This window comes from Muntiacus reevesi, chromosome 10, assembly GCF_963930625.1.
Source record: "Muntiacus reevesi chromosome 10, mMunRee1.1, whole genome shotgun sequence".
Classification (NCBI taxonomy): Eukaryota; Metazoa; Chordata; class Mammalia; order Artiodactyla; family Cervidae; genus Muntiacus; species Muntiacus reevesi.
In genome coordinates this window covers 16,201,721-16,217,178 of record NC_089258.1, presented here as the reverse complement: position 1 = coordinate 16,217,178, position 15,458 = coordinate 16,201,721, and the positions used below count along the sequence as shown (strand labels likewise).

General features: G+C 35.6%; 2 protein-coding genes across 3 annotated transcripts in view; one reads left to right on the top strand and one right to left on the bottom strand.

The window, feature by feature from the left end:
- The window catches only part of CENPP (centromere protein P), a 227,883-nt gene that overhangs the window by 123,723 nt on the left and 88,702 nt on the right, over nucleotides 1-15,458 (bottom strand). The window lies entirely within an intron of this gene.
- OMD (osteomodulin) lies at nucleotides 481-12,012 on the top strand. Its single transcript, XM_065947307.1, has 4 exons — nucleotides 481-729; nucleotides 6,032-6,985; nucleotides 7,992-8,320; nucleotides 9,594-12,012. The coding sequence occupies exons 2-3, from the start codon at nucleotides 6,046-6,048 to the stop codon at nucleotides 8,318-8,320; spliced, it is 1,269 nt and encodes a 422-aa protein (XP_065803379.1). The 5' UTR covers nucleotides 481-729; nucleotides 6,032-6,045; the 3' UTR covers nucleotides 9,594-12,012.

Here is a 15,458-nt window from a genome sequence, read left to right as displayed (position 1 = left end):
CTATTTCAAATATTTTATTAGAAGGTATGCTAGTGGATATATTTGGAGGAAAGTGAGAAAGCTGATAGAAAAGAAGGTATAATTCTTTTTATGGAAGAGCAATATATCTAATCTGTGTCACGAATGACAATCTATTTCATTTTTAAAATAAACTAAAAGTGAAATGCTGTATATTTCTAATCCTGATTCTCTGTCTTAATAAAGGAAAGCACTGGTGAGAACACAAGATATCAGACAACTGAAGTCTCAAGATGACTCCGAGTTCCACCTTAAAATGCCATGACACTCAACTGCATGTTACTGTGAACCTTAATTTGAAGAATTCTTTGGCATGAAAATGAAAATAAAAACAGTAATCAGTACATGCTGTTTCATTTAGTTCTGTTTGCCTTTCACATTAGAGGAAATTCTTGCCATTCCTCAAACCAAAATTAAGGGGGAAAGAAAGAAGTAAGCCACATAAATCTGACCAAGAACACAAGCATTTAAATTAAGAGTCCACAAAGTTTCGGATAATGAAAAGAAATATATAATTTTAATTCAACCCAAGTATTTTCCAAGCAGATTATATTTGCTTAAATTGCTATAGCAATTCAAGGGACAGCCCTGCCTGAACACAACAGTTACTGTGGATTTTTAAGAGACTCAGTTTAAGAATTCAGGAATTTCTGATTCATTCACAGGATTTGCAAATTCATCAGCCCCTGAAAACTAAAGCAAATTCAACAGGTATGATGATAAAATAATTTTCAATTTTTTAAAAAATATTCCTGCTGTTAAAAATAAAGTATATTTGATTTAACATTAAAATAGATTGCAGCCACCATAAATGCATAATTTTGGTAAGCAATATCTGGTAAAAGTTACATTAAATTTTGATTAAAAATATTCAGGGAAAGAAGTAATGCAGGAAATTTAATTTTCTAACTTAAGGTTTACCCAATAAATAATCTTTGTTTAGATTTTTATTTTTTACTTTGAATGAAAGATTTTCAGGTTAATACAATAATTTTCTGTTTCTTTCTTTCTCTTTCTCAACTTTGACAAAAAAGTTGCTGACAAAAAATCAGCAAACACCTTTGAGTCATACATCTGAGCAATGCTAGAGATTCTGGTTGTAGAGAAATGGGTATTTGTATAAATTTCACTGGACATTTTCTCAAAATTTCTCTATTAACCAACTATTACAATGTGTTTGCCTCTTCCTCAAAGAGAAAACATAAGTACTATAGCTCTAAAGGATCTAGTTTCTTGGGTTTCAGTTAACTAAGATTCAAATGTATTATGACTAAAAATAATCTTGAGACTTTCATATTTTTAACAGCAAAAGAGTCTTACTTCTTTAGGCCTTGGGTGTGATACTGATGTATACAACTTTAATTTTACAGACTTAAATTTAAAACTGCTTTGGAAAAAATTCTGAATTATATACTAATAGTTGGTCTCTTATTACATTTTAGCTTCTATGGCATACCAATGAGGCAAATATTTAAAATAATTAAAGGCTATGAAGCTTTCAAATTACTTTAAACTTTCCAGAACAAAATTTCATCTCAATTTGATTAGTAATTTAAATTAGAACTTTCTTGATGAAAGTACGAGTGTCATGTTGTGAAGTAATTGGCCTCCAACTAATAAAATAAAATTTAAAAAAGAAAAAAAAAAGAAAAGAAAGTACGAGTGTTTCCCAGGTAGGAGAAATGTTATGACATTGAAACTTTTTAAGCTAAAATATGAAAAATACACATTAACAAATAATTTTAAAAGCCTGGTAACATGTTTCACGTTGCTTTAAACTTTCTGTTTCACATTTGTTATTTTTCTATTAAACAAGGTAATAGAGAAGTGAATATAGTATATTGTGACAAAAATATTTAATAGAAAAGAAAACAGCCATGTTCTCTGTGGCTATGTTCTTTTAGAGAAATCACTGTGGTGAAATAAATGCCTAGAAACAATCAACATTAGTAGTAATAAACATCACCAACAAGATGTACTCTGTAATTAATCAATCAATCATTCATTCAGCAAATTTTTGAGCACTTCCACACTGTTCATTGTACTACAGCCTATCAAAAATTAGAAGTTAGGGTATGAGATGATTGACAGTGAGTTATAATGTTTCACTATGACTTATCCTATAGGAAACATGTCATAAATTGCTGAACATCAAAGGTAGAAGTAATAACAATATGCTTAACAAATGACTGGTAAACAATTAGCTGAATGAAAAATTTGGATGAGAAGAAATAAGATCACTGTAACAAGTAAAATGATCAGGGGTGAATTTGAGGAGTAAGAGGAATAGAAAATAATGGCTATATCCAGGAAGATGGAATGGATTTCTGAGCAGAAAACTGCAGTAAGTCAGAAGGGAGTGGAACAAAGTTGAGCTATAGAGCCAAGGTCTTCAATGAATGAGGGCTCAATGGATGAGCTCAGATTCAGAAGAAAAACTGTCTTCAGGGAAAAACCTTTCTTCTTAATTGGCCAAAAAGATCAAAAGCAGATAATATGAAGAATCTCCTTATTTTCAGAAAGGCCCCCATCTTCAGGTCTTCCAAGTCAAAGGTAAAGGCTGAACTAAAAAGTATCATCCAGGTCTCCTTCCCCCCCCGCCCCCCCCAACTTCTCGTAACTACTGAAAAGTCACAACTTTAATTCTCAAATATAAGGTTACTAATTGATAATTACTGATGTTCTTAACACAGGGTAAAATTCAGAGTTCTGATGAGTAGTGCTGCTTTTGAAGTCTGACTGTGTAACAGTCAACCTCTGAGACCCTCTACACGGCCTGGTCCTGCATAGTTGCATGTTTCTGCCTCTTAGCTTCTACTCTCATCTCTACTCCATGGAGCAGTACTTTAAATGAAGTATGATAAGTACTTTTTAAAAAGTTGACATGCTATAGTACTGATATAATGAGTATATAAAATACTACAAATTTAACATGTAAAATATCAACCAGAGAGTAATATGTATACAATGTTCTATTATCCATTCCTGCTAATCTCCCCAAATCTTGGCCAAATGGTGTCTACAAAGATTTCCCTGTCTCACTCTTGCAGGGTTAAGCCACTGGCTCCCACAGCACTGATATCTCTGCTGCAAGCCATATTTCCCTCTGTCTGAGTATAGGTTCACTGTGCTGTTCCTCTCTTGTCCACTAAATTGAATGCTCTTTATAGAAAGAGCCATGTCTTCATGTCTTTTTCATTCTGTGTTACCCACCGATCACAGTGCCTCACCCCTAAAATTCAAGACAATCATCGTGCAACCAAATCAAACTAAATAAATCACTAGTAATATTTGTGAGCTGCTTTGTTAATAATGTCAACACATAATTATCTAGTACAAGGTCACAAATTCTAGCAGGTGAAGAAGCACTCTTAATCATGCCCACTGGGAGCTTCCCAGTCTGGATCAGCCAGCATTGAACACTGTCCTTTGGGATGAGACCATACAATCATACTCTTTCACTTCCCCTCCCAGGACTTTTATTTGATGCATAAACACTGCAGTATGAAGACCATGGCTCAACTATATTAATGAATTAAACTAGGTGTTCATTCCCAATGTACAAATTCCTGAGATCACAATTTAGGCCTCAAGGTTCTGGGCCAGATCAGTTGTACAAACTTCTTTTGCTATTTCAACAGTTAACCACAACTTTTCAAACATTCCATCCTTTGTTGTTTTACATGTTTTTTGCTCATTTCTTTTATCTGCCAATTTTCTTCTCTACTTCCCTCTGTGAGAACCCTCATGTTCCTTTAAAGTCTAATTTAAATACCATGTCCTACATGGATCAAATGGATAAGAAGGAACAACAGATGGAGTCTTACTGATTATCAAAAGGAAACTGCAAATTTCGAAGTCAAAATTGTTTAAAAAGATCAAATCATTACTGTTTTGGCATTTTCTGTAGGAAGGGATAGGATTAAATACAAGACAATATATTAGAGTAGTGAAAGTGAAGTCGCTCAGTCGTGTCCGACTCTTTGCGACCCCATGGACTGTAGCCCACCAGGCTCCTCTGTCCATGGGATCTTCCAAGCAAGAGTACTGATTATCTATCATAGTTTCTGAGTGAAAAAGGAAGCAGGGTCATCATCCAAAACCAATGGTGAGGTTTAGAGGCTTGTGTACGAGGAAGGGAAAAGGAATGGACTAACGAGATGTCACAATAGGCAGCACTTGAATGGCCATGACTTTAAAGCGAGCCAGTTGGCCCTGTCCTATTTTCTCTCATGCTGTCAGCTGCATGAGTCAGGCTATGGGAGGATGGAGAATTGAAGTAACCAGGCTTGGACTATGAAGATTCAGTGAAGTGAAGTTGCTCAGTTGTGTGCAACTCTTTGTGACCCCATGGACTGGAGCCTGCCAGGCTCCTCTGTCCACAAGATTCTCTATGTAAGAATACTGGAGTGGGTTGGTATGCCCTCCTCCAGGGGATCTTCCCAACTCAGGCATCAAGCCTCTATGTCTTACATCACCTGCATTGCCAGGCGGGTTCTTCATTACTAGCAGCGCCTGGGAGACTAGAGGAATATTTACATTCCGTACTATTCAGATTCTGATAAGAAAAGAAAAAAGACTAAGAAACTTAAATTGTCAGGATCTAGGGCAGCCTTTCTCAAGGAAATGATTTAAGTAACTATTTTTTCATTTATCCAATGATGAAAAATAATACCATTCTAGATGAACAGGACATAAGCTGTTTCATTACATACAATGATGTAGGATATTAATTCTATTAGAATATTAATCTTCTCATGAAATCCTGGATGAGAAGGGTAGAGAAAAATGGCCTTAGAATAAAAGAGGTATGATTTTTTTAAACTTTTCCTAAATAACATACTTATTCCATCTGGATCACTTTCTAATTTGCAAAGTATTTTAATATGCATACCTCATATGCATTTATGACAATAACAACTACCAAGTGAGAAAAGCAGGCAAGTGATTACAGTTCTTATTTTACTGATGAGGCAAGAGGCAGATATAAGTGACTCGACTGTCAGAAGTGATAGGACTGAAATGAAGGTTTTCAGGCTCCTCATCCAGTACACATATCCCATCATTCACTACAACTTCAAGTTTCAGCTCAACTGTTGTCATTTGTCTCTCTTTCATAAGCTGAGCGCTCCCTTCTTTACAATCCTACCCCATACATACCCTCCTATTCACTGTATTGCATGTCTGATTCTCCACTAGACCTAAACTCCTAGGAAATTAGGAGAGTGTGTTTTTAATACCTGTGTATCTAGAAACTAACTAAAAAAAAAAAATAGTGGAAAGAAAAAAGCTAGGAGGGTAGTTAGGAAAAATGTATAGAATAACCAATTAGAAACTAAAACTTTGTAGAATGTAAATATTGTGTATATCTAAGATTTGAAGCAGTTATTCAAGTAGAGCCAGAGACAAAATAATTGGATTCTGGAAACTATTTCACAGGGAAAATTTGAAGTGACAATCAGATTTGGACAGAAAACACTAAGAGGAAACATGATACTTATTTTTAAGATCTCAAGCTTTCACATAAAATGGAGTGTTCTATGTTTTTCGAAAGAACAGAAAAGAACATCAACAAACAGGAGTTACAGTGGGCAAATTTTGGTCAGTATTAATAATCTCCTAATTAACATAGAGTCTCTCTTCTCATAGGTAGTGAACATAACTGAAGGGGCCAAATAATGTGAACATCTAACATCCATATGAAAAGAGCACTCAACTTTGGGGTAGAAAGATGTCATGCTATCATTGTGAATCCACAGTCTAGTAAGCAAGACAAATCGAGATTCTCTAAAAAGATGATTACTTAGTCTGGTTCAATGCAGTATGAGGCTTTTTAAAAAATATCACCTTAAACATTAATTTTGTTCTGAGCAGCAGCCATTAATTCTGGACATTTTTTTACATATTTCAAATCAGACACAGATATTGTGCATTTTAGATAACTGTTAATTTATATAAGAATTATTACATGTTTCACTCACTTTTTCCACTTTTTCCTTTTGTCTTGTAATAGGACAAAAAAGGAACATGGGCTTTTCAAGTCCAGTATGTGTTCTTTTCTTCTTTCTTGGAGTCAAAGTATATTGCCAATATGAAAGTTATCAATGGGATGAAGATTATGACCAAGAACCAGATGATGTCTACCAAACAGAATTCCAATTTCAACAAAATATAAACTATGAAGCTCCATTTCATCAGCATACATTAGGTTGTGCCAGTGAATGCTTCTGTCCACCTAACTTTCCATCATCAATGTACTGTGATAATCGCAAATTAAAGACTATTCCAAATATTCCAGCACACATTCAGCAAGTCTATCTTCAGTTCAATGAAATTGAGGCTGTGACTACAGATTCATTTATCAATGCCACTCATCTTAAAGAAATCAACCTCAGCCACAATAAAATTAAATCTCAAAAGATTGATCATGGTGTGTTTGCTAAATTGTCAAATCTACTACAGCTTCACCTACAGCATAACAATTTAGAAGACTTTCCGTTTCCTCTTCCTAAGTCTTTGGAAAGGATTTTTCTAGGTTACAATGAAATCTCCAGACTGCAGACAAATGCTATGAATGGGCTTGTAAACTTGACCATGCTTGATCTCTGTTTTAATCAAATTGATGATTCTATGTTACAAGCAAAAGTACTTGCCAAAATGGAAAAATTGATGCAGCTCAACCTATGTAATAACAGATTAGAATCAATGCCTCCTGGTTTGCCTTCTTCACTTATGTATCTGTCTTTAGAAAACAATTCAATATCTTCTATACCAGAAAATTACTTCAACGAACTTCCAAAACTTCACGCTCTAAGAATATCACACAACAAGCTACAAGACATTCCATATAATATTTTTAATCTTTCCAACCTTATAGAGCTCAATGTTGGACACAACAAACTGAAGCAAGCATTCTATATTCCAAGGAATTTAGAACACCTATACCTAGAAAATAATGAAATTGAAAGTATGTAAAATTTCATTTTGTGCGTGTCTGTGTTTTACTATTTATTTATAATTTTTATTTTATATTGGAGCATAGTTGAATAACAATGTTGTGTTAGGTCAGGTGTATAGCAAAGGAATTCAGTTATACATATACAAATATCTGTTTTTTTCAATTCTTTTCTCATTTAGGTTACTACCAAATATTGAGCAATGTTCCCTGTTCTAGACAGTAGGTCCTTGTTGGTTACCTATTTGATTTATCTATTTATTTATAGCTGTACTGGGTCTTTGCTGCTGCAAACAGGATCTACTCTCTAGTTGGAGCACCATAGGCTTTAGAGTGTGGGTGCAGTAGTTGAGGTGCAGGGGCTTAGTTGCCCCGCCACATGTGGAATCTTCCCAGACCAAGGATCGAATCTGTGTTCACAGCATTGGCAGGCAGATTCTTAACCACTGAATCACCAGGAAAGTCCATTATTGTCTTTTAAAGACATAAAAAATCTTATTTTGTTCTTTTAAAGGACAGATCTTTAAAAACCCATGCTTTACATGGTGCTATAAATTACAAATGGTTGCTTTGAAGCTGGCTAGGGAAACGGCAGAAATGGGCCCCAGAGAAATTTGTACTTCAAGGTTTATAGTCTTTTCTATTAAAAGTTATTACTTTGAACTTTGAGACTATGTACTATAAAGTATATGAAAAAATATGAAATACTATAGAGTATACAAAGAAATATGAGATCTTGAATAGTAGAACTATATGTGATTTTCATTTTTTTCCTCTGAGATTGTTTCTGCTAAGAATGTATTACTTAAATAATTTATTTAATAATTAAATAATTACTTAATAGCCAATGAAGCCATCATTTATTTTGATAATATAAAATTCATTTATAGTTTCATTTTATTCATTTTATTATTTGATTACTATAAAAATAATTAAACCTAATAAGTATTTTAATAAAGTCCATTATAGTATTATGGATATAATACAGAAGGATTAATTTTTAATTTGTATTTTTCAGATATCAATGTCACAGTGATGTGTCCATCAGTTGATCCACTACATTACCACCATTTAACATACATTCGCGTGGATCAAAATAAGCTGAAAGCGCCAATAAGCTCATACATTTTCCTCTGCTTCCCTCATATACACACTATTTATTATGGTGAACAACAAAGCACTAATGGTCAAACGATACAACTGAAGACCCAAGTTTTCAGGAGATTTCCAGATGATAGTGATAGTGAAGATCATGATGATCATCATGAAGGCCCAGAAGAAGAAGGAACAGAAGAAAACATTGATGCTAACTATTATGGAAGTCAAGAATGGCAAGGAACTATATAGGTATACATTTATAACTTCATAAGATATTATTATTCAATATAAATTTAGCTAAATATGCATAGTCATAGTAATATAGTTAGAATTGAGTACTTAGTATACTAAGATCAGATTGAATTGATGTTGTTGATAACATATGCATCATTATGTAGGATTAGAACTTACTCAAAATGATACAAATCTTGTAGAAATATAAATTAGAATGACAAGTAGGATCAAAAACTACACTTTGAACATAAAATTATCATGTTGAGGAAAAAAACAGGTATGCTCATTTATTTACACAGTAATTTTTGTAAAAATGATGAAAGAAGTAGCATCAGAAGCTAACAATGGTAAACCACACACTTTAAATCACTATGAGTATAGTGTTTAAATGGCAAAAGGTTATATTAATGTAATAGGCAGCAACTCATTTAAGGAATAGACTATTTTCTTTTATCTAATCTCCAGAAAAGCCTTCATACTTTTATTTGACTATCATCACCATGACAGCCACCCACCCTGGTCCTACCACTTAAGAGAACAGAATGATAGTTTTGATTTTCAAAAGAGGTTATCCTAACTAAGGATCCAAGGCACACAAATTTATGAAATCAACTAGTCTTACTTTTTTGTTGTTTGTTTTAAATTTATTTATTTATTTTTTATTGAAGGATAATTGCTTTACAGAATTTTGCTGTTTTCTGTCAAACCTCAAAATGAGTCAGCCATAGGTATACATATATCCTCTCCCTCCTGAACCCCCTTCCCACCTCCCTCCCCATCCCACCCCTCTAGGCTGACACAGAGCCCCTGTGTGAGGTTCCTGAACCACACAGCAAATTCTCATCAGCCATTTATTTTACACATGGTAATGTAAGTTTCCATGTTACTCTTTCCATACATCTCACCCTCTCCTCCCTTCTCCCCATGTCCATTAAGTCTATTCGCTATGTCTGTTTCTCCACTGCTGCCCTGTGAATAAATTCTTCAGTACCATTTTTCTAGATTCTGTATATATGCATTAGAATATGATATTTATCTTTCTCTTTCTGACTTACTTCACTCTGTATAATAGATTCTAGGTTCATTTACCTCACTAGAACTGACTTAAAGGTGTTCCTTTTTATGGCTGAGTAACACTCCATTGTGTATATGAACCACAACTTCTTTATCAATTCATCTGTCAATAGATATCTGGGTTGCTTCTATGTTCTAGCTATTGTAAACAGTGCTGCAATGAAAAATGGGATACATGTGCCTTTGAAATCAACTTGTCTTACTTTTCTCTCAGAGCACCAAAGCAACAAAAACTGAAACCTTGTATTTGGATGTCTGTATGCCTGCATGCTTGGAGAAGGCAATGGCACCCCACTCCAGTACCCTTGCCTGGAAAATCCCATGGAGGAGGAGCCTGGTAGGCTGCAGTCCATGGTGTCATGAAGAGTTGGACACGACTGAGCAACTTCACTTTCACTTTCCACTTTCAGGCATTGGAGAAGGAAATGGCAACCCACTCCAGTGTTCTTGCCTGGAGAATCCCAGGGACGGGGGAGCTTGGGGGGCTGCCATCTATCGGGTCGCACAGAGTCGGACACGACTGAGGCAACTTAGCAGCAGCATGCGTACATGCTAAGATGCTTCCGCCGTGTCTGATTCTTTGCAACCTTATGGACTGTAGCTGGCCAGGCTCCTCTGTCCACGGAGATTCTCCAGGCAAGAATACTGGAGTGGGTTGCCATGCCCTCTTCTATGGGATCTTCCTGACCTAGGGATAGAACCCGAATCTCTTATGTCTCCCACATTGGCAGACGGGTTCTTTACCACTGGCACCACCTGGGACGCCCATTTGGATGCCAGAAAAACACCACAATTTGTATTTTAGCAAATTTCAGCTATTATACAACACAATCTTTTCTATGTTTCATTTTAATTGGGATAAATATTTTTATAATAAATTCACTAGAGAAAGGTTTTAATTACATAAAAATATGCTAATAAATAATTGCTCTATTCACAAGATTAAGTTAATGTTAGCACAAGAAAGTATATCAGCATTATTAAACACTTCTATTTTCCTTGCAAAAAATATTAGAAACATACATGTATATCAGCCAATGTTTATGTACATAGTGCTAAAGTTGAATAGAGTTCCTGTGAAATTTGAATGACAGGTTTCGATATCTTCTTTAAAACCTTAATAATCACATATCATTTTGAAGCATTTTAAGTATGCTTTGTAATGAACTATAACTTCTATGATGAACTTTCTTGATTTACCAGGTTAGTATTTTATAGAATTCCTCAGGTAAGGAATAAACACAAATCTGGGACTGCCTATATAGGAAACTCCTAAAAAAAAATTTTTTTTAAAACAGTATTCAAAAAGATCAGACAATTAGAACAATATTTTAGAAGCAGTTTTCTAGCGATGAGTCTAACTTTCTGGAGATGACAGTTTAAAATGAAGCCTTTAATGTTCATTTATACCTTTCAGCAGGTTATTAACATTTAGGAGAAACAGACTACCCGTGTGTCCTAGGGGCTAGTTCAACAATCCAGAATGAATATGAACAATACTCCATTCATTCATTTAATAAACATTCATCAAGTCATTTGGCCTGTAGGGCTTAGCAATGAGAGGTCAAACAGAATAGATATGTGCATCTGTGACACTGTAAGACAACAGCTGTGACAGTAAAGAGTAAAATGTTAGTGATGTGGGTAAAGCACATTTTCAAAAGAGGTAAAAAACTTTAAGGACCATCTCCCCCTTTACTGACATTTTAAAAAATAAGGTTACAAATGTAAACATTTATTATGAGCTAACATATGGAAAACACTGTGGATGGTTTTTTTTTTCATTTATTTTTATTAGTTGGAGGCTAATTACTGTGGATGTTTTATGAGATGAGAAAGAGAAGACTATTTAAAATTTAATAAGCACTATCAGGAAAATGCAAATTAAAAAAACTACAACCAGATAGTTAACATTCACTGGATTGCTGAAAGCAAAAAGGCAGAAAAACAATAAGTATTGGTGAGGAGACGCAGAAAGTGGAATCCACTGGTGATGAAGTCAAATTGTACAGCTACTTTGGAAAGTAGTCTGGCAGTCCTTCAGTTAGTCACCTATGAACCAACAATTCCACTCCTAGATATATACCTAAGAAAACTGAACACATGTGGTCACACAAAAATATGTACACAAATGTTCATAGCAGCATTACCCATTTATAGCCAAAAAGTAGAAACCACCCAAATGTCCTTCAGCTGATGAAAGGATAAACAAAATGTGGTATATCCACACAATGGAATATTATTCAGTCAAAAGAAGGAAGGATGTTGATACATGTTATAATACAGATGAACCATGAAAACTATGCTAGTTAGTGAAAAGTCAGTCACAGAAGAACATGTATTGCATGATTCTATTTATATGAAATGTCTAAAACAGGCAAAACTATAGACACAGAAAGATTACTGGCTGCCTGGGGTTGGGGAGCAGGAGAAACATGGGAACTAGGCAGTGACTGAGAATGGATAGAGAATGTCTTTTTGGGTGATGAAAATATTCTGAAATTGATTGTAGTGATGACTGTACAAGCTTGAACACACCAAAATCTACTGAATTGCACCCTTTAAAAAAGTGAGTTGTATGATGTGAATTATTTCAATAAAGCTGTTATTTAAAAATTTAACAAAGAAAATAAGATGTAATAACTTATTCTAACAAAAGGAAGAAAGAAAGAAAGAAAGAAAATGTGGCAGTAACTGAAAACTGATATGAACACAGATATATTAACTTTACACTTTACTTCGTATGTACACAGATATATTAACTTCTGGCCAGGATGTGGTGAAGCAACTGAAGGCTTCAAGGTAGAGGTGGTGCTTTGATGTGTGAGTAGTGACTGACTGGCAGGGGTGAAGAAAATAAGGTTCCAAGGTGAGACTAACATAAAGATGAGGTAATTAGTTGTTTTGCTTCTTGTATAGTTAAAGCACTCCAAATTTTGAGAATTCTGGAGCACCTATTTTTATCTCCTCCTAATCTGACAAACGAAGATACATTTAAGAACAGGCTTAGCGAAGAAAAAACGTGATGGTAACATGGAATTTGAAATCAGATATACCTTGGTGGAAGCCTGACTTCACTCGTGTAACTAAGCAAGATGACTCTGAGTGAGTTACTTCTTGAAGTCTCTCTTTCTGCATTTCTGTAAGGAAGGTGGTTCTCACAGGGCTGTTAAAGGACACGTAGAGATAGTATATACATACCATAGCATTTAACAAAGCACATTCCAGTTACAAGGGTTTCCTGTGGCTCAGCAGTAAAGAATGCCTGCAATGCAGGAGACGAAGGAGATGTAGGTTTGATCCCTGGCTAGGGAAGATCTCCTGGAGGAGGAAATGGCGTAGGTAGGTAGTACCTACTCCAGTACTCTTGTTGAGACAATCCTACAGACAGAGGAGGCTGGCAGGCTACAGCCTGGGGGGTCACAAAGAGCGACTGAGCACACACACACATGCATGCCAGTTACAGGTATCCTACAAGCAGTAACTATTATTGCAGCATGTCCAGCCCAACCTCCCACTGGATCTATGTGCCCTGAGCCGTTAGCTGTGCTTCATATGCCTCAGTGGACTCTCTAGAAAGGAGTTTGCATCTTTCAGGTTCCTTCCAAGGTTCTATTTGTACAAAAGATTAGTAAACAAGAGAGAATTCACTAAAGGTTTCATTAGGGAGAGAGGAGATCTAAAATCACATATCCACAACAAACATATTCCAAGTCATTATTTGATGGTTTAACTTTCCAAAGCACCTCTAGATAGCCTAGAAAGATGGGGAGCAGAGTTTCCCAGACCCTTCATGAGGCATTTGGCTGCCTGGCTCTTCTGGCCAGAGTAAGGTGAAACTCTTCCTGTCTATTAGGCAGAAGAGGTCAAAGAGGCCAACTCTGCTCTCCTTTTAAAGGCAAGTACATATAAATATGTCACAAAATGTCCTCCAGCTGCAGGGCCCAGAGGGAGGCAGATGAACAACCATCTTACATTACTCAAAAACACCCAGAGGAACTCATACTCCAAGTAGTTCTCAGTAAAAAGAAAACAAAACAAATAACCACCAAAGCTTTCTGCAGAACAGAAGAATAAAGTTCTACCTCCTACCAGAGTTACAGACAAAACTAGTTGATATATCAGGAAAGAAAAAGATGAAAATTCATCAGTTTTCTCATTACACTTCAAAATATCAGCTATATTAGCTCTGAGGTTGAACTTTCTGTCTCTGTGCCCACTAATGAATAAATTCAAATGACACCATGAACCCAAGCTTAACAAATATATTAAAAAGGAAATAAAAATAAAGTATATTCAATAAATTTGCTTACAATCTACTGGTTGAGAATGTTTAGCATGTATTTAAGTATAACCTGAAAACGATATATTTTTTATTTTATTCCTTAAGTTGGAACCACTAAACCAAAATGCAGATACATGCATATCATATAACACACTCAACCAATTCCATGGTATGAAAGCTGAAAAAAATAAACCTGTTTCTTCTGTATACTTTTACTGTAGCAAAGAAGTCCAAGGAAAGTTAGAACTAAAACTCCAATTTCCTGATTCCAAATCCATCTTTTCTAAATCTTGGAAATGAAGAATAACAGCAGCTGGAAACAAAATTAAATCAGAACAGCTAAAAATCCAGTTTCTTTTATGTTCCAATTTCCTAAATAAATATAACCTGCTATGCCCAGCAAGTAAACATCACAGCATTTCTGGATATGTCTGTCATTGCATGTTTAGGTTGCAAACTTATTATACGGAGACTTATATACACTACTCAGAAAGATTAAAATCACAAATATGATCCATTATAAATATTAACCCTTATTTATATTGAGTCATAATTCCCCTCCCTTTAAGTTTTAGCCTTCTAGTCCAGAAAGTACTTGGGTTCCCATCTCTATTTCATTTGCCCAAATGACTAGGCTTTAGGCATAAGCAGCTATTTGAGATGGAGATTCAAATCATAGACTTCCCACAAAAAGCCCAGAATGTTGGTTAGAAACAAGTCAGAAGTCTTTCCCACACTGAAGGAGCAATGATTACACAAGGTAAAATTCTGATACACCTTCAAAGACATAAAACCCTACAAAGATACCAAGGATAATGTAGTAGGGTTAACAAAAAGAACTCCACAGAGATAACCCTCTCAATTTTGGATAAATGCCTGCTCTTGAGCCTTGAAGGCATTCATCTTTTATTACTGTGCAGTGACAGTTAAATCATTCTTTCTGGAGTAGAAAACCATCTAAATTTGAAACATATTTTACACTGGAAATGGAGTAGCAAAGAATTTGACTCCAAAGAGCAGTCTGGGCTTTGTTCAGCTTCTAGGAATTATCTATATCTTCATTTAAAATGGGGGTTATACTTAACGGACATGAATTTGAGAAAACTCTGGGAGATAGTGAAGAACAGGGAAGCCTGGTGTACTACAGTTCATGGGGTCGCAAGATGACTTAGCGACTGAACAACAATTCTCTTGATAGTCCCATGGATAGCAAGGAGATAAAACCAGTCAATCCTAAAGAAATCAACTCTGAATATTCACTGGAAGGACTGATGCTGAAGTTGAAGCTCCAATACTTCGGCCACCTGATGTGAAAAGCCATTGGAAAAGACCATGATGCTGGGAAAGACTGAGTGAAGGAGGAGAAGGCAGCGACAGAGGATGGGATGATTGGATGGTATTACTGACTCAATGAACACGAGGTTGAGCAAACTCTGGGAGACAATGAAGAACAGAGAAGCCTGGAGGGCTGTAGTCCATGGGGGTGCAAAGAGCTAGACAAGACTTAGCAACTGATCAACAACAACAACAACAACAACAACAACAACAGATTTTAGGTTGGGACAGGCCAAACCCAACAGTCTTAGGTTGGCCATACCAGAAAGACAACCATGTGGTTTAGGATGGTTCATGTAGTATCAGTCAAACTGGGGGCAGAGCTCAACCATGTGGAATACTCAATTGATCATGCCTATGTAATGAAGCCCCAGTAAAAGCTGAACCATGAGGTTCAGTAGCACTTTTCTGGTTGGCAATACCCATGTTCCTTGTCATGCATCAATGCTGGGAGGGCAT

What these genes read in the sequence shown, in the direction of transcription:
- OMD (XM_065947307.1), top strand. Translation starts at nt 6,046, where the DNA reads ATGGGCTTTTCAAGTCCAGTATGTGTTCTTTTCTTCTTTCTTGGAGTC. An exon ending in AGAAAATAATGAAATTGAAA is followed by an intron (nt 6,986 to 7,991) that starts GTATGTAAAATT and finishes TGTATTTTTCAG; the next exon opens with ATATCAATGTCACAGTGATG.